This window comes from Amia ocellicauda, chromosome 3 (assembly GCF_036373705.1).
Source record: "Amia ocellicauda isolate fAmiCal2 chromosome 3, fAmiCal2.hap1, whole genome shotgun sequence".
In the NCBI taxonomy this organism is placed as follows: Eukaryota; Metazoa; Chordata; class Actinopteri; order Amiiformes; family Amiidae; genus Amia; species Amia ocellicauda.
In genome coordinates, this window is record NC_089852.1 from 22988439 (window position 1) to 23010318 (window position 21880).

The window sequence follows — 21880 nt, forward strand, 5'->3', positions numbered from 1 at the left end:
GAGCACAGTGATTTGTTATATTCGGATTAACCCTAAAACCTGATTTGGGGTTTACAAACATATTTTTGCAAGGGGAAAAGACACCAGTAGTCAGACATATCTGGGCAAAGTTAAAATGAAAAGATGTTTATGACTGATGAATTGTGTAATCGCGTAAAGACTCAAGGACCTTAATAAAAATTACACTTTCTTGTTCCACGCTTCATTTATTCTCCTTTCCAGCTGTTCTTACAGAGTGCATTTGATTGAGTCACGCAGTGCCCCGGGGGGCATCCTTGTTATGAATTCACAGCCCAGTGCTGTTGCCCACGGACAACATGAATGCCCATTTCTGACACTCACTGCATTGTGTTATGACTTACATTTTTCATCAGTTATACCACCAGCTGGGGATATTTTGGTTACTGAAATTGTGTTTTCATGTCACATCTCATTTAACACAGAGAAAACATAAAAAAACATCTATTGCTGATAGGATTTTTAATTCATTCCAAAAGTACAAACAAACAACTCAAAAGGCATGCCATTAGGAAAATCCCCATATGTATAATAAGACTACAAAATTATGTGTAAATTAAACTGCATCTATTGTGTAGCAAAGCCAAAAAATACACATAAAAAGAGTAAAATATCGGTTTCATTTTTTTCAACAATGTTGCAGTTCCTTGAATAAATGGGTTGCAATTTGTACTCATACAGTGCAGTAACACACTGAGTAAAGTGCTTTTCACAGATACTACACATCAGTATAACTCAAAATGCAAATGTGCTCAAAATATGTTTATTTTCTTACTTTGCTTGTAATTTTTTGATAAATGAAAATGTAGAGACTCTGAATTGGGCTTTGACATTGGTTGAGAGTGTCTAGAATGTAGAGTCAATTGTGGAGTCTTTACCCTTGTTTTGCACAGTTCAACATGAACTCGAAGTTCAAGTGAACATGCGGGTTTGATACAACAGATACTTCAAAGTACTTAAGTGAAAACTCACCTCTCCCTGTCATGCCTTACACAGGACTGCAGCTTTTTACTCAAGGCTGAAATTTGTTTAACTGTGTCCTACTTACGTCCTCGGCCAGGGATGAGGCGCTGTGCAGGATGGGAGTGGGGCTGTGGCGCTCATACTGGCGGAGTTTCTCGTGGATCTAGAGCAGGCGGAGAGAGCAATGAAAGCCGCTGATTTCAAACAGCTCATTTCAAGATACTGAACTCTTACTCGAGCCTGTCCAAAGGGAGGAAGAAGCAGGGATGGCCGATATTCTCTTCACCCTTCCCCATGTTTGGACCAGGACACAAACAGCCCGCTCGTTCCCATTCGCTTAAAGTGAAAGCTGCACCAGATTCTACACAACCTACCACGATCTCACAGTGACTTACAGTTAGTCTTTAAACAAGGTACAACTGTCCAGTTTTCCCAAAAGACTACACCCTTCATTTAAAGATCGACCTTCTGTATGTATGCCAACCCACTGTGTCTCTGTGCTCTGTTCTATACTGGTTACTGGACAGCCTGCATATGATCTCTGTGTCAAGGCTGCTAGGGTTGAAAATGGTAAGGGTCAGCAGTAATTCAGTATTCTAGTTCATCCTATCATTCACTGTGCTCTGCTTTTTTCTATGTCTATTTGTCTATTGCCCTCTATCTCACTTAGACATCCAATTAGACAACAGTACACAAGCTGAGCACTTCATTATATTCAGAATGCTAGAACAGGACACATTTCTACTCTGTTGCAGTGTAAAGTGTGGGCAGTGGAGGAAGACACCATGGAAGACTGAGAACATTTTAAAGATCAGTCTCCCTGAAAAAACATAGCTTGTTGACATTGACTACATGTTAACAACTGGAGATACATTATATTCTCCCGAACAGAACAGTACACCTTGCCTTGCAGGAATCAATCGAGGAAGGTCAGCTTTAACCTGTTGCAGAGTCACAAACCTGAAACCAAGTGCTGCCACAATTTGGACCAAATGTATGATGTCAGAAACCATGCATTAGTCAGAATTCATTGTCTCCAGGGATTAACAACAAGATGAGTTCACATGAGATCCCTCTGCGGAAGCGATGGCATTTTAAAATATTTTTTTCATCCCAGCCATTGCCTGCAATTTTGTTCTCCATACTACATCAAATCATCCAGCGGAAACAGCATCTCCCCAGATACAAGATCCTAGCCTGCAACCAAATATAATAGTGCTAACTTAAGACAAATAATAATAATATAAACTGATGATGTAGCACATGCGTTACATTCTTTGGGGAGAACTCTACTGTTATTGCACTCCTGCTGCCGGGCTGATCGCTATTTAGCGTGGGGACGATACACACCTTCATCAGGTAGCTCAGACTCTTCTCGCTGAACACATCCTTCAGGAAGACCATGTCCTCTTTGTGGTTGGCATCGGGACGGAGTTGCGAGGTGAGAAGGGCAAGCGTCTCATGCAATCCTGTACAGGACACAGAGTCAGTTTCCCGAGACATTCTTTCTTGGGCTCCTGGCACACTGTTTATAACCAGTCTTAGGAACGTTAGCTCTGGTACCTTTACACTTTCTTTCCACACTTATTGACCTAATTTTCGAATTTTATTTTTTTAGGGTGGTATCCAAACTAGACTATGATTTACAGAGGTAAGCACAATAAGCATACACCCTAATAAAATGAGCAGATATAATACAGTTAAGTCCTAGATAGGTGCTAAAGGAAGGCATAGGCATAGGAGAAGCTGCACTAAAATGATAGCTAAGAATATAAGGAAGCACAATGTAATAATGTGAATAAGAACAAGAGTGCTGAACAGCCCAGGAGATAAGGATGCTGTATTACAGGTACAGAGTAAACAGCCTGATCATGTTTCAGTGTGCTAACATACTATGAAGGCATAACCATAGACATTAGTGACAAGCATAAAATTAGCGGGCAAATTTACCACCGCAAAAGCTCTCCCATGTGGAATGGTATTTAGGAATTACTTCAGTTAGTCATTAGACACATGCCTGGGATTTTGAGCTAATGTTCAGTTGGGGGATCTTAAAATCAGCTTTATCTGTCTGTGTTTTGTCAGAATTCAATAATACTGCAATGCTGTTTCTCCATGTATAAAGCAACTTAAGAAACTAAATACCAAAAATACTCCTGATTTGTCTAGAATTAGTCAAATGTTTTGTTGCTCATGTTTGTATTAATTTGTGCCAAGGAGGGTTAACAACAGGGTATAGCACAGCAGTGTAAGAAACCACGTCTTACACCGTGAAGGAGAATAATCTTCTCTGCTGCTAGTCAGATCGGCACAGGACAGCTGCTCGCATGCTTACCTGTGCCCACTGTGAGAACTGGCATGGCTTCTTTCATTGATTATCCGAGGACGGGAAACTGAGGGGACCAGTGCCTGGATCCGTCTCTCCTTCTGTCTGCTTGCGTACCGTTCTTCCTGCACACAACAGAACAACAATAAATAATAAAATAAAAAAGCTGCATCTCAACTTCGCAAAGTGTCAGGTTACTGCAGAAATACTGCCGCTAATGCAGCTGCTGGTGCTGCTGAGAACATTGTACTAATGCACTAGCAGTTATCTGCACTGTAATCATTATCTGCATGCTATAACTTGTCTGGAATGGGGATGATTTACTGCACTCATTTCAAAAGCAGTGTACGGGGCAATACAGAAACCTCACTGGCTCCAGCTCCCTGCATTACAATATCTAAACCCGTCTCTCTTGTGCGGTGGAATTTTCCTATACTGCAAACATAAATCTTCTCAAAGACCTCTCCCCCACTAACTCTAGGTACCAGCTACAGAGTCCATTTCATTTGTTCTTTCTACCCGTTCTGCCCAAAACTATGCACCCACCCTTTCTGTCTGACACCCTTCACAAAATATCAAAATTGCAATTCAGGTATCAGATTTCACTATCACAATGTAAACAGTGGATTTATTTTGTAGTGATATGTGCTTCAGAGGCCAATCTCTGTCTTTACCAGAAGAAACACTGTATACATGTACCTTAGAGTCATTAATTTTGCATATTGTCAGAATGAGCATTAGAATGAAATTGCCACTCATATATTTGCAGCACCTGCATCCAGTAGTCTACATGTTTGCCATTTGCATTTGCAGGCTTACCCATTAATGCATTCATAAAGGACTTATATCTGAAGGCACTGTTTGCCTACTAATATAATGCAATCAATCTGCTCTGCTCTGCTCTGCTCCTGCCAAGACTGTCATTTTCCTCAGTCCATTCTTGTATTTAAATTCAGTGCAGATCACAAGGTCTGAGCCAAGGAAAAAAATGAATCAGTGACAACTGCAGATGTATGCCTTCTGTTCTGCATACATCACTCCTGCTGAGAAAAACTTTGATTTAGGCTTTTCTTGTTGTTGTTGTCGTTTTCTAGACGGCATAGATGGTATCACTGCTTTCCACCTTTCTTGTTGTTTGAAAAACTTGTCACACTGTTCACAAGAGTAGGGAGACAGATATGTACACAGGCTACTGTGATTGATGATAATGGAGACAGTGAGAGTGTGTATACATGTGTGGTTGCTGTTACATTTGTAAAAGATCACTTATTCAGCATCCACAAGACTTTGCTTACTGCAACACAAATTCTCAAGGCTGCGCTGATCTATTTTTAGGGAAATATGTCGAGGAGGGTTTCACTTCGATATTAGTCATGAGGTACACAGAAACGCCATCAAGCTCACTTACAATTACTGTTTCATTCAAAAAGTAAACCCTGATTCTTACCTAAACATTTTAAGATATTTGTATATCATTTCAAGATATCTCAAATAAATTTAAAGATATCTGAAATACATTGAAATATCGAAATAACCATTTGTCTATTTTAAGATATCATAAATGCATTTCTATTTTTCTAAAAAACTTCCTGTATGCTGTCTAAGATTATCACTTCAGTCATTCATTTCTTTGTTACTGAATGAGTAAACAGGAAGTGATAATATCCACAAATCAAAACACCATCACTTTCATGATTATTCACACAAGGGTTTGCCTCTGAGCTGTGGTGACACTTTACTGTGCCTTGACATGATGGAATAAACCTGTAGTGCAGGAGACATCAAACAGACAGCAGCCTTGAGGACATCCTGTAAGTGCCTGTGTTTGAAAACGTACCAGGATGTATAAATAATGAAAATAAGTACTAGAGGAAAGTTGCTTAAACTTTTGAAGCAACACATAATGGTGCATAACACAATTTCCCCAACTTGCTTTTTGAAAATGAAACCCTCTTGTGTTGAGAAAGAAATGATGCATCATTTAAGAGTCTTTTTTATTGATCTGGATTTATTAAATGTAATTCCTTCCTCAAGTGATTCCGTTAGAAAAGAATAATACAGTAAGAGAATTCTGGGGATGGACTTACTGAGAATTCCCCAGCTATTAGAATAAAATGCAGCACTGCAAGAATGTTTCCTTCTGTATGACAAGTCAGTCTTGAGCAGTTCCTAGTTATTACAGTTGATGTCAGTTTCTGAAAGGTTAATAAGTCAAGTGGGAATATTCTTTTGACAGCCATTTGCGTCACAAATTTTGAGAAAGTTCTTGCAAATCCATAACCTGATAATCATAATCATAATCATGATCATCATCGGAACAATTACAATAGGTGTCCAATATTTAAAATGTCTGGAGCCCTGATGCTAATTAGTCAAAACAAATCATCCGGAGAATACATTTTTTTATCTAAGATTTACTTAAGGCTATCAGCAGATCTATTAAGGCTATAAAAAAGTGCAGACCTCCACTTGTTTAAAGAGTCATTCATATCTTCTCCAGTTGTTTCTAAAATATTGACAATTTAATGTAAGTCTTAGGACATCAAACAAAGTGTATACAAAAATAATAAATAAATAAAACTGTTGCAAATATTTCATATTCTTCTGTGTAATGATGTTGCGAATTATTTCTTGTTTGCCACTGTTCGCCCAGTGGGGCGTGCAGGTTTCGCGTTTCATTGTGTAACCTACTGCTCAAACATATGGAAGATGACTTTGAAATTTTTTCTGACACACAAATCGGTGACAAGTTTCCTGCAGATTTTATGATTGGAAGTTGCACAGGGACAGATTTGTTTTGTACACAGCTTGGAGAATGAGCAGCAATTTCCCAGTTTGAGCTTTCACACCTCCCCCCTCCTCTCCAACTCTCCTGTCTCTCTCATACTGCAGCTCAGTCACTACTTCAGCATTATCAGCATGAAACTCGTGGGCAAGAAAACAGCTGGAACTCAATTCTAAAAGCCGTCATCAGAAAAGGGCTTGAGCACAAATTTGGGGGTAGCAATGAACAACTCAACTTCCTATGTGATTCTCATTGCCATTTCCTCCTACAATCTCTAGGTAGAGACAGCAAAAGTCCCCTCTTTGTTTCAGGAATATTCCATGTATTTCGTTTTGTGTGCCACAGATTTTGCAAAATGATCTTAAATTTGTCTTGTGCAATTCTTTAAAAACGGAGCTGCCAGATCTCAGAATACTTCCCAAACTGCTTGTTGTGAGTGATTTAGCAAAATAAAAACAAATATGTACATAAACCTCTCTCCCTCTCTCTCTTTCTCCAAACTTGATTAGTGCTTATAAAAAGCTGTGCATTATCAGACCAAAATATTAATCTCCCTTTACAGTCCATAAGTGAGTTGAATTAGTTCAGTCTCCGTGCCTGCCATGGTTGCATCACAGTGCAGATGCCACAAGTACACTTAGTCTGCATGGGCCAGGCTCTCCAGACAATACAGTGTCATTATTTTGTTAGGGTTGCTATGCTGACCAGACAATCGCAAATCTAATAAGTGGGAGCAGAAAGGGAGACTGAGCCGCGACTCCATTGATAAGAGCTGGACTCTGATTGAGGACCAGAATGATCAATGATGGCAGTTTGGCTTCCTCATACACTCGGGGTTCTGTCTGTATACTTATCAAGCGGAAGGCTTCTATGCTTTATCCCTTACACTCAGTCCTTCCAGCTCAATGGAAAACAATGCTTTTTCTGTAAAAAGCAACCCACATGAAACCTACTAGATCAAAACGAGCAGCTCACAAAACCAGCCCCAAACAGCCTCCCACTGTTCGTCTGCGCCTGCGGTATAGCCTTAATATCAGGGGTGACCATCTGCATCAGGACCTGCAGGATACTAAAAGGCATCAAATGCAGATATGTTCTGTTCTGCTCCTTTTTGGGCCCTATGTTTTGATCCAGTTTAGCATAATATGTATTATGTGTTTCAGTCAAGGCAGCTGGGTTTCTTGAAATCATTTTAATGTGAGCAGTCTCACAGCACTGCCTCTGTATCATTAGAACAAGACTGCATTTCTCCCTTGTACAAGTTTTGAAGATTTCCATCACAATCTGAAAATGTATATTGATTTTGCTCACAGTGTCATGAAAGTACCATGTTTTTTGCTTGAGTATTATTAATACATAACACGCAGCTAGATGCTGGTAAAACTGGATATGAAAACAGATAATATTAAAGTTTTGATGACCAGCTGCCTGAAGGCAAAAGCTGTTATGAACGGTTCTGACGTCAGAATGCAACAGCTTCAGAACTCCTGGCATTTTCACAATGCAGACCAACTGTCAGTGTCTAGCTGAAAAGGCCACGGGACAGCAAATCTAGTGATACATACTCATGGAAGCAAAGGAACTGAATCACAAACAAGCTAAAACCATTAGCACTAAAAACAATAAAGATCAAATTACATAGATGTGTACTGTTACTTGACATGTCAATACAGTTACGCAACTGGAGTCAGTTTCAGGTCTCAGATTGAGAATACTTATACCATGTAGCTTACATAAAAAAAAAGGATGTTACTATCCATATACACAATTTTCTGTTCACTGAAGAAATTAATCTTTGCCATTTAGACCTAACTGCTTATTTCAGTTATAGAATGTACTCATCTACATTTTCAAAAGTGCAAATGTTTTCTGAAAGCAAGCTGCGTTTTAAAAGGCATGTGGGGCAGAACAGCCACAGAGTGGCAGATAGAGAGGCTAGGAGAACAGTCACAAAATCTCCACCGCGCAATGCGATCATTGTAATGGTAATCATGACAGGAGGAAAGCAACAGCAGTAATGCCAGGCCACAGATTCATGAGACAAATGCATCAAAAGCACATGTGTTATCGAGGGGCAAAGCCCAATATGGAGTGAGTGTGTTCATTTCGCACACAGGATTAAACTTTCACAGGATTTTCCAGGGACTCCGTGGCCCGTGTTCTAGGACTGCAGTGAGACTGTATGCAGTCCGCTGGAAAAGACAGCGAACAAAAGATAGAAGCTTTCAATTCTGATTTTATCTCCTTTCCTTTTCTACACATTTCAAATATAAAGGAAAAAAAAAAAAAACATCAGTGCAGCTTTTATAAGCCAAGGCAAAAATATATATTTTGCATTGATTGGTTCATACTTTAAATGTTTTTGTTTGTTTGTTTGTTTTTTACCTGAAATGATGTGTCCTTGAAAGCAGTTCCTCTTTATTCTCATGTAATGTTAGCAAATCAGTGTAATGGCTTGTTAATCACCTCTGATTGTACACAAGTGTAGAAAGTGTTTATAGTCTCCTTGGTTACAATGAAATCAAATGGCCGTCCTCATGGTTGAATTGAGGATCGAGAGGTGATGAACAGAAACCGTGAAATCTGGCAAAATCATGCAATCTGAATAGAATCCAACTAAATTCAATCTTACCGAAAAACATCACTGCGGCAACAGTTCGTCAATGGAGTTTAATCTCCACTTTGAGATTAGACAATTATCATGCATTTGTAAGCGTGACTGAAAATCCCAGTCGGCCCATTCGTAATCAATCAGGAGGTAAAGAGGAGTGTGTTAAGTAAAACTAATTACATAATATCTGTAATATACATAATGGATGGTATATATTAAACAATGTATCCAGTATGATTCACCATTGCCTGCCTTACCACCTATTAAAGTTTGTGGTATTACAGATATTAAACAAAATGAAAGAGCCGAGACTGATTGTATGCTGGTTTCAAGCTTCATGTGCAATACTAAATATATGGAGGCGAGAAGCCTTGACTGATACGACCTTTGAACTAGTAGTCTGCCCTGGTGTGTGAAGCAGATGCTTGATACATAATGTTGTGCCATGAAATATGGACCCTACTACATTTTGAACATGCCTCCCCATACTACCATTGTGTCTGTCTCATTTCCTGAATCACTTGTACCATGGGGCTTGGGCCTGCATGGTGAGCAGAACATTTGTCATGTACTACTAAGTGGTGCAATGCTACAGTGCAGGCAGTCGTGCAGCGTATATAGCTACTGCTGCTAGAAGGCCATAGAAGGATTATACCACTGGCATGGAAGACCAATAAATCTGAAAACCCCACCAATTTTGCACTATTTCTCAATATGACAAAGCACTTATCGAAGAGGGAATGATTATACCACCACCACTTTGAAGATGTGGGTTTACTTTTTGCTTAGCAGGAAAAGAGCACCAAAGCATTGTCATCTGCACCGGATATGTATTTAGCTAACTGTTATTTAGCGCACTGTAAAGCTGGGTAATTACAAAGGGATTAACTTCTCTTGCGACAACACAGAGTTCATGAATAATGCAGCACACTGGGAGAGAAGCTTTCCTCTGAAGCTCACAGAGGGTATAAGAAGATCAGTAAATGGGAACCCCCCCCACTTTTTTTTTTTTTTGCATTACATTACATTTTGCAGTACATCTGTATAACCCCAGCCCAGCTAACAGTGTTGACTTTGATTTATCGCTGTAGAAGTACAGACAAGGAGATGGTAAAAATAGAGGAAGGGTGCTGTATCTGAAACACCGGGAACGACAAGCCAGAGATAGCACAAATAGGGATGCAGTTTTAATGGAGGAATTTGGATGTGGAAGAGGCAGTGAGCTATTTTAAATGGAGCTGCGGCTGCACCTATAGGGGCAGATTGTTGGATGAGAGCGCTGCTAGGTCGATCAGCTCCACCAAACTCTTCATTGTATGAGGAAACACAAACGCTACGGTCTGGTCCCGAACATAACCATTGTTCCACAACATCACTTCTCTGTATAAAACCTAGCCTTAATTCTGCATTGCATATAGGATTTGTATGATGCAGACTTATAGATTTATTTCCTAGATTAGATTTGTTTTGATGGGAATATGAAGCGGGATTTGGGTTGTCTAAAATGTAAAGTACTTTTATTTCCTGTCCTCAAAATACGCAATCTCTTTTCACTTATCCCACTAAACCCCTGGAACCCACAGCGCAGCCCCTCTCTGTGCAGATTAAAGGCCAGTGTATTAGTATGCTGCAGCCCTGCCAATGTGTGTAGAACGTGAGACCACCCCCCGTTCCCTTCCCTACAGTACTCAATAGATTCAGGTACAGCAGTCTGTATTTGATATAGATCACAGAGCAGATAAAATCCCAGCCCAATCTAAAGGTCTAGGCCAGATTGAGGTAATAATTAAATGAGAATTAAACAATGGTCTCATTTAATTTAAAAATGAAGCCCAGAGAGAAATCTAGTCAAGGGTTAGGGTAAAGGTCAGATCGTAATCTGGCAAGGGCCACTTTTAAAAGGGACAGGATTTTGTGCTAGCCTTTGGCATACACAGCACAGAGACAGAGTTGAAGAAAAAAAACTATATGACATACACAATATCCATAGTCAAATCAAAACAAATCAATCAAATGTATGCAACCTTACAACAAAGGAATGATGTGGTTGGTTGCAGTAATTTCTTCCATGAAAATAATGCACCTCTAGTAAAAACCATTTGTGGAAATTATAGTCTTTGGGCCGGGGGAAACAATAATTTCACATTTAGTTCACGATTTGAGAATTAGACAAAGCTGCAGCAGCAATCTGACACATACACCAATAATCACTGACCACAGATATAGGGAAGAAGTCATTCATGGTACCCTGTGTCTGTTTACCTTACAAAGACATCAAATTTAAATTATTCCTCTCTCTTTTTTCATGTTTTTTTTTCTCCCCATAAATATTCATTAAGAAATTCTTTATTGATTTTTCTAATCAGTACATTTTTTACGATGGGAACTTGGGTTCAGATCCTCCATGGATGGGTTTTATCAGAAGATATCCTATTTGGTTCAGTTATCCACCTGCACATGCACAAAAGAGAATGCTAATAAATAAATAAATAAATAAATAAATAAATAAAAACTCACACAAGCCAATACCAAATTGATTTCAGTGCTGAAAAAAAATACATGACTCTTTCATTTTAGAGAGTGCTGTATTCCTGAGTAGATGGCTCAATAATACAGAAGCCCTATGCACACCTCAGCTGCTTAAAAGGGAGATTTGGGTGAGATCTGATAAAGTAACAAGCACCAGCGCAGGCAACCAGGATCAAATGTGATCAGATAAATTAAGAAGATAAACCGAGACGACAGGATGCACAATGGAAAATCGCGATCAACATGAACACTCCTCCCTTTAGTGTTGAGTGGTACCAAAGCCGCCCATTCAGAATGGTTTTCTTTGTATTTTAATGAAGATGGAAGACAAATAACAGTCAGCACTCGCTTTGTGTGGATAAAGATTTAAATAACTGCCACTAATCTTAACCCCCACCCACCCCGCAGCACACACACAAACACACACACCAGCACTTGACAAAATCTAACAGGATTAAAACTGTTGAGGCTAATTGATATTCATAAGTTTGTGTTTTGTTTGTTGCAAAAGAGGTTCCTTAATTAATTGCCTGAGGTTGGCAATGGACCAGGATTTAACAATTAAAAGCCTAACTGTTGGTAACCTAGCAGGGCACCAGATTTCATGTGTGGATTATTCCCATCAATAGGCTGTGAAGTTTATTTAGGAATCATCTCCACATTTCTCTGTAGCATGGATGTGTGTTCACGAACAATTATTTATCTATGTGTGTGGCTTTGAGTTTGCATTTCTGGAAAACTGCTTAAAGGTAATCGCTTTGTACAACTCTTAAGAAGTAATTAATTCCATGTATTTTAACAGTACCATAAAATAAAAATGAAATGTTGAAATGGTTGCCTATAAATAATGTGAAATGGGTTGCGGGAGGGGGTGGGGGTAGGGGGTGGCTGAAATTATTTTTTAATGGTTTTATTTTCAATTTGCAAAACCTTCAAACAGGGAGTTAAGCAAAAATTCTCTTTGGCCGGCCTTTTTTCTCCATCTTGTACCTACACAATACCAGTATTGGAAAACAAGGTGCAAGAAAGAAAAAAGAACAGTAGCACAGAGGAAAAGATTTTGATGAAGAGTTTGAATAGGAAGCAGCTCAACCCTGTCTTCATTAATGGTTCTCTCTGCACACTGAGCACTAGGCTTTGAAGACAGCAGGAGGCTGGTAAGAGGGCTGAAGTGTGGTTTCAACATGCAGCATACTGAGCAGACGTCTTCACAGCGGCTCACTGTGAGCTGCTCCCTCTTTGGACACTATTCCCCCAAGCCAGAGAGGTTAAAGGTCACTGAGCTCCTGATGGTAAAGGCTGGCAGCAACCCATCAAACAAATAGTAGACAGACTAAACAAATCTTCCCATTTCTCTTCAAAGGTTTAACAATGCAGGACTCATTTTAATTGCATTTATTTCCACCCTCATTTGCGATCTTATTCTGTCTCTTTAGTGTTTTTTTATTTTTGTTCATTTAGTTTTTATGCATTGATGTAACTGAAAATAAAGGGTGTGTTACCTCCATGTTTTGTTTTCCTACAATCAGGATCAACAATAACAAAGTCTTATTTTCTAAATGTCACCGATATGTGGACAGGTTGGATTTGTGCAAAATCTGCCTGAAACATAGATGCAGTGAATGAACACAAGTGCATCTTTTGTAGCTGTGGTAACTTTTTTCCCCACCATTTGAATATCTCCTATGAGTCCTTCAAGAAATCCTGCAGGGAAGACTGCTTTCAATGGTAAAAAACAAAGGACTCGTGAAAGACTGCTGAAGCACACACAGGACACTTGAAAGAGATTTAGTTCCAAAATACCATAAAATAAGAGATGTATGCAACGCACTGTAAAGAAATCTAATTCACCCCTTCTCTGCAGTTATCACCAATCTATACCACCTTATATGGTCCAGAAATCCTTCCATGTATATTAAAACACACTTTAAAGTACAAGACAGCTCTTTCCACAATGTTGAACACATATTGCATATCTTATCCCAATTCAGCCTGTTTATACCAATGCAAGAACTTTTTGTGTAAACTATAGAACACTTTGTGGACATCTTGTACAATCAAAGTAAAATATGGGAGTGTTTGGGATTTTATCCAAATCTATGGTGATAAACTGATATAGTAGGATATGTACTGTGATATGACAACAGTGTGATATGATGCAGTTCCATAACCAATAATACAATCAAGTCAAAGGATGACAAATTGAACTGTCCTCCTACCAATAAGCTATGTTGTCTCCTTGCTCTGTTGGGAATTTCAAGCTATTATGTATTTCTTCTTGTTTTGCTTGTGTCTATTTGTCAGAGGCCCAGAATTTAGAGATTATATTTGTAGATTTAGAGGTTATAGTTATAAACCATGTTATGTTACTTCTGTCTGTTCTGAAGCCAGATTAATGTTAGTGGAAAATTAATATTATATATATATTTTTAAACACAAGCTAAAATATTTGGTGAGGGTTATGACTTGTCACATAAACGGTCTCAGTTTTCCTAAGTATGAATGTTGAGTCTAGCATAAGCAGGTATTACCAGACAGTATTATCTTTGTATGAATACAAATTTAGGATGCGGAAGCATGTGGTTTACTATCTGTCAAAACAAATCTGGGATCTGTTCACCTGCTAGGTTTCAGGTTGCCAGTCTGGGACAGCTGTGTACGTTATGAGAAAGCCTCATGTCCATCATGCCTGATTCAAACTGAGTGATAAATCAAAATAAACCATCCTTCAGAAGAAGCAGGAAAATTCCAAGAAGATTAAAGGACATGGCAAGTTTCCTGTTCTTTCAATAAAAGAGCTCAGAGCACTCTGGTTAGTCAGAGGTATTTAGGAGGTGACATTATAGCACAGGGTTACAAAAACCTGTGAGCTCACTTTGGCACACAAGATGCTTACATGTGTTTTACAGCCTGAATTAGTTGACGGAAAGGCAAGATATAATAGATATTCTTGGCTTACATACACGCACACGCACATGCTCACACACGCACACATGTACGCACTCACAGCTTGGGTCTTTGAGGCTGTTTGAGATGGTACAAGTCAGTAACAGCTGTAGAAATGGTGATGAAGTGGAATGATCAACAAAAAGGTCAAGAGGTGGTTTATATTTATCATCAGCAGCAGTAAAACATCATGGAATATGGTAAAGGACATGCAAATATGACAGCTTGGTGATTTGTGATTTTCCAATGTTTTTCCACAGCCTATTCGTAATGCTGGTTACAAACAAACTACAAACTACATGTAGGCTATGAACGCTAGCCTAGCTTTCATAGCAAAACCCTTAGAGAGAAAACCTTCCGATGCATGGAAGGGATGCATGCAGTTTAGAAACTGTTTTTCCTCTTTTAATTGCATTTGCAAAAGCAGTCTGGTCACTAGGCCACAGGCACAGGGCTACTGTAATGAGTTGAGGAAAAAGTAGAGCTCACAGCGAAAGACAAAATAAAGTTTTAATTAGAATGGCTTCTGCACTACCATTGAAACATTAATGGATTACAACCAGCACTCTACCCATGCCCTCCCCTGGATTCAATCATTAGTTAGCAGCTGGCTCTCTTCCAGAACCTCCATTCCAACATCTTACTTGACGAGGCTGTAGGAAGTAAAGGGGTGTACAAGCATAACCAAACTGCAATAACTCTCACTCAAAACAATGTACATGCCTCCACCCAACCCAGACAGAATACAACATGCCAACAGATCTGAAGAATCCATCTGGACTCTAAACATGACATCAAGGACCACAACTCTCCTGGTCTTCATCCAAGTTCTAAACTTAATTGAACTAGATAGGGTTCTATTGGACGTATTGACAAATTGTAATCCATGCCAGTGTCCATTGTCTGGGACCTATACCACTGTGGCAGTCGCCGGTCACTGGCATCAGACCTGGATAACACCAACTGTTCAGATCATGCTCTCAGTTCAGTAGGGTAATGAATAACTGTGGCTGAACAAGAAAACAGACCAAGGGCTAGACCACATCCAAACTTTGACCCACCCACGAATGGCAAATTACAAAGTTCTAGCCTGTTGCGTTTTGATTTATAAATAGTAGAAAGTGGCTTATTAAAAATAAATTAAACAATGATAGGGTGCAGATGTGTACTTGGAGAATCATGGCAAGGTCAAAGTTTGGAAGTGATCTAGCTCCAAATCTAAAATACTATTTTAGGGGTTTGTCTTTAGAGCATCCTATAGGATTCTCCATGTTTTGCTGGTCTCTGTATTATGCAAAGAGGTTCTTTAGCAAACAGCAAAAAGTTGATCACAATTCCTGGTGAATTGATAGCTGTACCCCACAGTTTACCATGCCAGTAATAGGAGAGCCCAGCAGATCAGAAATTATATGGGCCAACTCTGATTATCAACATTAATCCCATTCAAAATAAATAAGCATGACAATGGAAGATTGGGAAATGGCAGGAGATTATGGGGCTAAACCCATATCATTTCATTGTCATAGAGCAGTGAGGTCAGGTAATAGCTCATTGGAAAGATTTCGAGATTTCGGTCTGAGTCCTTGTAATAGCTTTCCCTGCCCAGAGCCTTCGCATTTGACAGTCCCAGAGCAAATCACAATAAATCACCCACCATGCGTTGATGTGTGTTGGTGAAAGGCAAGGTCAGTCAACATGCAGTTCTCTCAGGCCTTAGTATGGCAGACTTCAGCTGGCTCCAGCTCCTCACTTATTTTGTTGATTGAAGCCACAGTCAATTAATCAGTTATAGTAAGAATGTGGTTGGTGGTACCAGCGACCTATGACAGTGGTCTAAGGTAACAACAAGAAATCGTGAAAGCAAGATTAAAGGTTATTATGAGTAAAGAGGACTCATAACCATTATTCCAAATTGGAATGATTTCCTTGATAGAAAATAAAAAGGAATAATGATCAGGATAATGGTTACTCCAAAAAAGCACCTTCCAAATTGGGGATTTAAAGGCTTTGCATAAGCTTGGTATGAACAATGCAAAAAGAGGACAAAATGAAAAACAAATCCTTACATTTTCCTTTATTATCGTTATTAATTATAGTCAGTGAATGACTGAATATGTTACAGTTTACATCATTCTAAACCAAGATTAAACCTAGTTGCATTGCATCAAACTATTTCTAGCAAAATACATTTTTTGTAGGGCCAGGATCCAGCTTCAGCACACATTTGTCTTTGCCAAAACTGATTCTATTTCTGCAAAAGTGATGGCTTAGTGCATTGGGAGGCTTCTGGGGATGAATATTTACGAAAGAGGATTTGAAACGGGATGGCACTGAAGGGTCAGCACTCATGCAACCCTACCAAAACTCCTCGCAATTAATCAGCAGCTGTACGCCACCAGATGCAAGCACATAACATGCAATCAACTGCGCAAATCCTTTAAAAAATAAAAATGCAAAATGCAGCTCCAGCTCCAAAACCACGTCAATAGAAATCTAGGTAATCAAATCAAGCAACTTTTAATTAAGTGAGAAAAGGAGAGGCAAACTGCATGTAAAACTTCAGACAGTGCATCATTAGTGTCTTACTCTTCCTATCCACTGGCTGAGGAACAAAACCCATGCAAGTCACACAGAGGAAGGTGTCCAGGGGAATAAGGCCAAAATTATTGAAAAAAAAAAAAAAAATCTCTGATAGCAAAAGAACACACAGAGGCGAACTCAATTTTATGGACCAATAATATTGTTTAGGCTTCCTCGACTCTGAGATCACCAAAAATGTCTTTCCAATTTTAAAGAAGCTTGCTCCCTCCACCTCATTTAGACCACAGATTCAGTCTCCTAATCCCCTTCAGTCACAGTTAGGGATGCAATTTAAGAGACGAGAGCCCCTGCAGACAGCCCGAGCACTGCAGCAATCACGAAAGATTGTGAAACCACAAAATGCACGAGCGGATCTATAAATGAGTGAGCAACTAGATTAAAGTGAAAGCCTGATCATATTACATGTACAGCAACAATCTTTCACTGTAGCGCAAGCCTATACCCCCCCTCCCTCCCCATGCCTTTCCTCCCCACTGCCTTCAACACCACCCCCCCAAAATATTGCCCTCCTACATCAAGCAAAAGAGTCATCAAAACATAGGTCTGTAATGGGACCAATTAAAAGCATGTTCTCAGAAGCGAGCAGCAGTCCCTCTTCGTGGTGTATGCGCTCCCTGCATTAAGGAAGAATGAGAGCATCTTATTAATGCCCGCAACCCAGGATACACTGCATTCTTCAACCACAAGCGCGCACATACACAGACACACATACCCATAATCACACACATATGCACAGCCAGGGGAAGGTATTGTTGTTTTTCGTGAAAATAGCATCACCCTTCAACATCCTGATGCAACAAATCCCTGTCAGTCTATCTGGCTGGCTATCTGTTCTTGCTTCAATGTTTCTGCCAAATGTAAAGAAAAGCCACACTCCTTACCTTGTTCTAGTTCTCTTCTGTCTTATTATCAATATTACTATTATTCTTCTTTTTTGAAATGGCAGCTGGTCTGCTCTTCTTTGCTTAGTTAATTCCCCCTGCTGTGGCAGCACGAGCCGGCTGTTTCGTCCTTCCCTTTCTCTCTCTCTCTCCCTGCCTCTCTCTCTCTATGCTCTCAGCATCACTGATTCCGACTGAACAATTTTCTAACGTGTTGGACCTGATAGTAGCAGCCCTGCACTGGGGAGGGGGGGGGGGGAGGTACCTCATGCAAAGCAATTCGTCAATTCGTCTGTTTCCTTTTTTTTTCCTCCCCTTGCACATTGCCATATGCCTCCCCTTTCTTTTCTCTCTCCCTCTCTCTCCCTCTCTCTCTCCTCCAGTTAATTACATTTACTCGGAAAGCCTGAAGAGGTAAACATCCAGGCAAAGAAAAGAGGAAGAGGAGGGAGAGGGGGTGGGGGGAGGGAGACAGTCAACTTACACATCCCCTTTTTCTTCAGGTTGATTTTTATGGCCGCCCATTTTGTGTACATGCGTGCGTGTGTGTGTGTGCGGCAGTAAGGGGTCTACCATTCAGATGGTAATGTGGACGGTCACCCTGAGTAGTTCTTTTGTGCTACATTTAGATTTCCCTGGGGTCTCCAAGCTAACAAGTGAACCGTGCTTAGACACACACACACATAGGAGAGAGAGGAAAGGAGGAGGGAAGTGATGGTTCCAAATGAAAGCAGCATCTTGCCTAATTAGCCATGCATGCACTGCACAAGGGTTGACCCCTCCTGCTCACAGGGTGACGGCATTCGATATTCCTGTAGGCCCCTACCAAACACTTACCCATGTAGTCCACGGTGGGAGTGGCACAGAGATCATAGCCATGTTGTTGAACGTGCGCCTCTCTGATTGAGGGATATCCTTTAGGACAGTAATATAGGGGATGGTGCCAAACAAATTTGATCTGGATAGATTTTCTTCATGTTCGCATTAAATTGGGATTTTCTTAATTTTTTCTCAATCTCTCTTTCATACATTTAAGGTGATTAAGTGATGGACCCTGCTGGAGGAGGGATAAACACAGCTTAAAAGAAGAGCTTTCTGTATGCAAATGCACCCCTAAACACCCCAGGGACTCCATTCCTTTACGTACAGGTGGCAATCGCCAACTGAGGATTTAGAGAGCAATACTGGAGGCATGAACCATTTTTCTCTTCTGTCATACAAGTTTCCCCAAAGTGTTCTATAGCTGGACCAATGTTTCCGGATACACCTTTTTAAACAGAACAAATTAGTACTGTGTTTTTGGTAGGGAGGGTGGATCTAAAGCGACTCACTTACCCTGGGTCCAGAATGATACAATTGTGCTGGTAGACTTGACTTGACAGAAAGAAGCAGAGCTGCTGAACAACATATCATATTCCATGCAAGTAAGACCTTACATTTGAGAGGGGGGCTTTGCCTATATTGATATCCTTATAAATACCTGCAATGATCTCCATTTGATTATGTATGTAAGCCTAAATACTTTTTAAATTCTTGGATGTACTGTATAATGCATCAAGCCACCGGTCAGTCTATCTTTCATTCACAGACTGTTCAAACACATGTCCTTTGACTGCATGCCTGGTCAGAATCAGATAAGGCATTTCAATGCTTTAATCACTGGGAAATAATATAAATATAGATCCATCCATGTGCCTGAAATACCTCACTCCCCACAGCAAGGTGGAAGCAAGCAGGGGGGGGGGGAGCTTTTGATATTCAAATAAGGGAGGGAACAAAAAACATGAAGCAAATTAATTCTCTTTAAAGTGCCTGAATGAGGAGCAGTTATCAAATGGAGTCATCTGAATGAAAACATCAGAGAGATTAAGTCCTTAGCTTAATATGTTTTTGTGCCAAGTAATTTTACAGAAATGCTCCGGCCCAGCTCAGCACCTTCATGTCATCTATATTATTGTCTTCACTAAAATACACGGAGCAAGCCAGATGCTCTGAAATCCAAACGGGTAGAATGCTGGGATTGAAAAACATAAAGAGCAAGGATTTATGGCCGATACAGATGACAGAGGCATGGACGCCAGGGAAACAATCAAATCAGTCCTTTGTGACCATATCTGGGGGTCAGTCACACTGGTAATCGCATCTCAAATATGGTATGGTTTAAGTTTTTAGCAGATATTGAATGATTGCACCATGTACCAGGACACTAACACAGTTCTGCCACATTAAAATGTGCAGCTTTGACTTCCAGAAAATATAAATATCATCTCAAGAAAGCAGCAGCCAAAAGCTTAATTATGTCAGAGCTTAATCATGGGCGTGAAAGGGGACCCAAAAATAAGACAATGATCCCCAGCATCCCAGTGAAGTTTTAAGTCTTTTCTCACTTCAGTACTCTGGAAAACCTCCCTGTTCACTACAGCACAAGGAGATTACACGAGGAATAACAATTCTTAAGCGAATAATACCATTTATTTATTCTAAACTGGGTGCAATTAATCCTAACCATGTTAATATCCACATACTGTGTACATACACATGTATGTTTTGTTACTCCCCAGTTGTTTTCCTTTCATCCCACATGCACATATACTATATTCCATTTTCAAAAAGTCACTAAGTGCCATCAGAATCTTTAAAAAGACTTAAGAATCAAGTCTGCACCTTTGAAAAAAACACAATGATCTTTACATTTTTCTTCTTAACCAAACTCTCCTCAGACACATACAAACTTACAACAGTGTCTGCCCAGCATCCACTAAAATTAATTAAAGAAGAAGAAAAAAGGCATTTACTTGCATCATTTTGGTGTCATTTTGGCTATGCTTTCTTATTTAATTGAATCATTCATAGATCTACCCCAACACATATTGCAGTTTTCATCTCTTAAACCTAGAAGTCACAGATGAAAGATTATAACTTAGAAACAGTTCAGATGGAAAGAAAAACTAAATATATTACTGTATTTGGAAGAGAACGGTCCAAACATGCTATTCCATGTTTCCAGTGAGAATTACAACATATTCCAGTACATAGATCAGTCTTCAGATAAATTGAACTAAACAGTGTGCAGTAAATGGTTAACATTCTCTACTGTGTAGTATGAGCATTCACCTCCTCCACTTCATGCTCAATTTATGCAACAGCAATATACAATCTGATGATGGGTACTCTCCCTCTTTTCGTATCTCATGGAGTTCTGCTTGAAAAGGCCCCATCTGTTTAATCCCTTATAAACACATGTGTTGTGAACATCAGAGGCTTCATTAGTTTGATTTGTTGAATGCTCAGAAGGTATAATTGAAAAATAAGGCCTCATACCAGTATCTAATCATACATTAACAGAAATGTTTTCTGAGTATTGCCAATTCACAACAATGAACCGTAAAAAAGAGGGGGTAAAACCACTATAAGTGCACCTCTGATTGTCACAGCCCATAGAAACAAAAAGGTACAGTGGAGGCGGGTTATGCAGGACCTGGCCAATCAGAGGCATCCTGAGGATCCCCTGCGTGATTCAGCCTCCCAGTGCTTCTGGGAGGTGTAGTGTTGTGCTCCTCGTAGCACTATGTTACAAGGGAAAGTAATATGTCAAGAATTAGCACTTTTGTTTCATCTGTGCCATCTGTGTAATGGAGCTGTGAGCTTGTAAAAACTTACAATGGACCCGAATGCTATGTTATGGAATTATTACTGACCTGAAACAGTGATCAACATTATCTCGTAGTGCAGGGGTGCCCAACTGCATTTCTGATCACCACTTTCAGTACAGGCAAATGTATATAATTAAAGACTTAATTATCAGTATTAGGAAGTTAGGAGACAATTAAGCTACTACTGTCCTCCAAGACACGCTGTTTGGGAGATCAGATAGTGATCATTGATTCAACAATGTCTGCAACATTTCTGCAATCCCTCAAACTGGCAGTACTGCTACTCATCTGAACAAATTAAGTGACCAATGGAGTTGGAAGGAACCAGTGAAAGTACCTTTCCTAATTCTGGATTTAAGGGCAGTTCCCCAATCTCCTGCTGCTTATTACCCAAATGAGCAGCTGGAGGAAAACTAAATTAGAATGCAAATAAGGCTTTGGAACTCGTGCTCAAATGACGGCCTCTCTGCTTGGATGTTACAGCTTCCTTTTTCCAACGTGAAAATTTATCTTTTATTTCCTATAATTTCCTTTTGGAGGAAATTTATCTGTTTTATCTTCAATAAC

The 21880-nt window shown here is 39.7% G+C and overlaps 1 protein-coding gene across 3 annotated transcripts in view; it reads right to left on the minus strand.

Annotated features, from left to right (window-relative positions):
- The window catches only part of mpp3a (MAGUK p55 scaffold protein 3a), a 40123-nt gene extending 22284 nt beyond the window's left edge, over positions 1–17839 (minus strand). For all 3 annotated transcript variants that reach the window (XM_066698538.1, XM_066698537.1, XM_066698536.1), the window contains exons 1-4: positions 17661–17839; positions 3317–3432; positions 2332–2450; positions 1067–1144 (exon numbers count right to left, since the gene is read on the minus strand). In XM_066698538.1, coding sequence (XP_066554635.1) covers positions 1067–1144; positions 2332–2450; positions 3317–3353 — 234 coding nt within the window. In that variant the 5' untranslated portion in view covers positions 3354–3432; positions 17661–17839. The remainder of the gene's footprint in view (positions 1–1066; positions 1145–2331; positions 2451–3316; positions 3433–17660) is intronic.
- Between the last annotated feature and the right edge of the window lie 4041 nt (positions 17840–21880).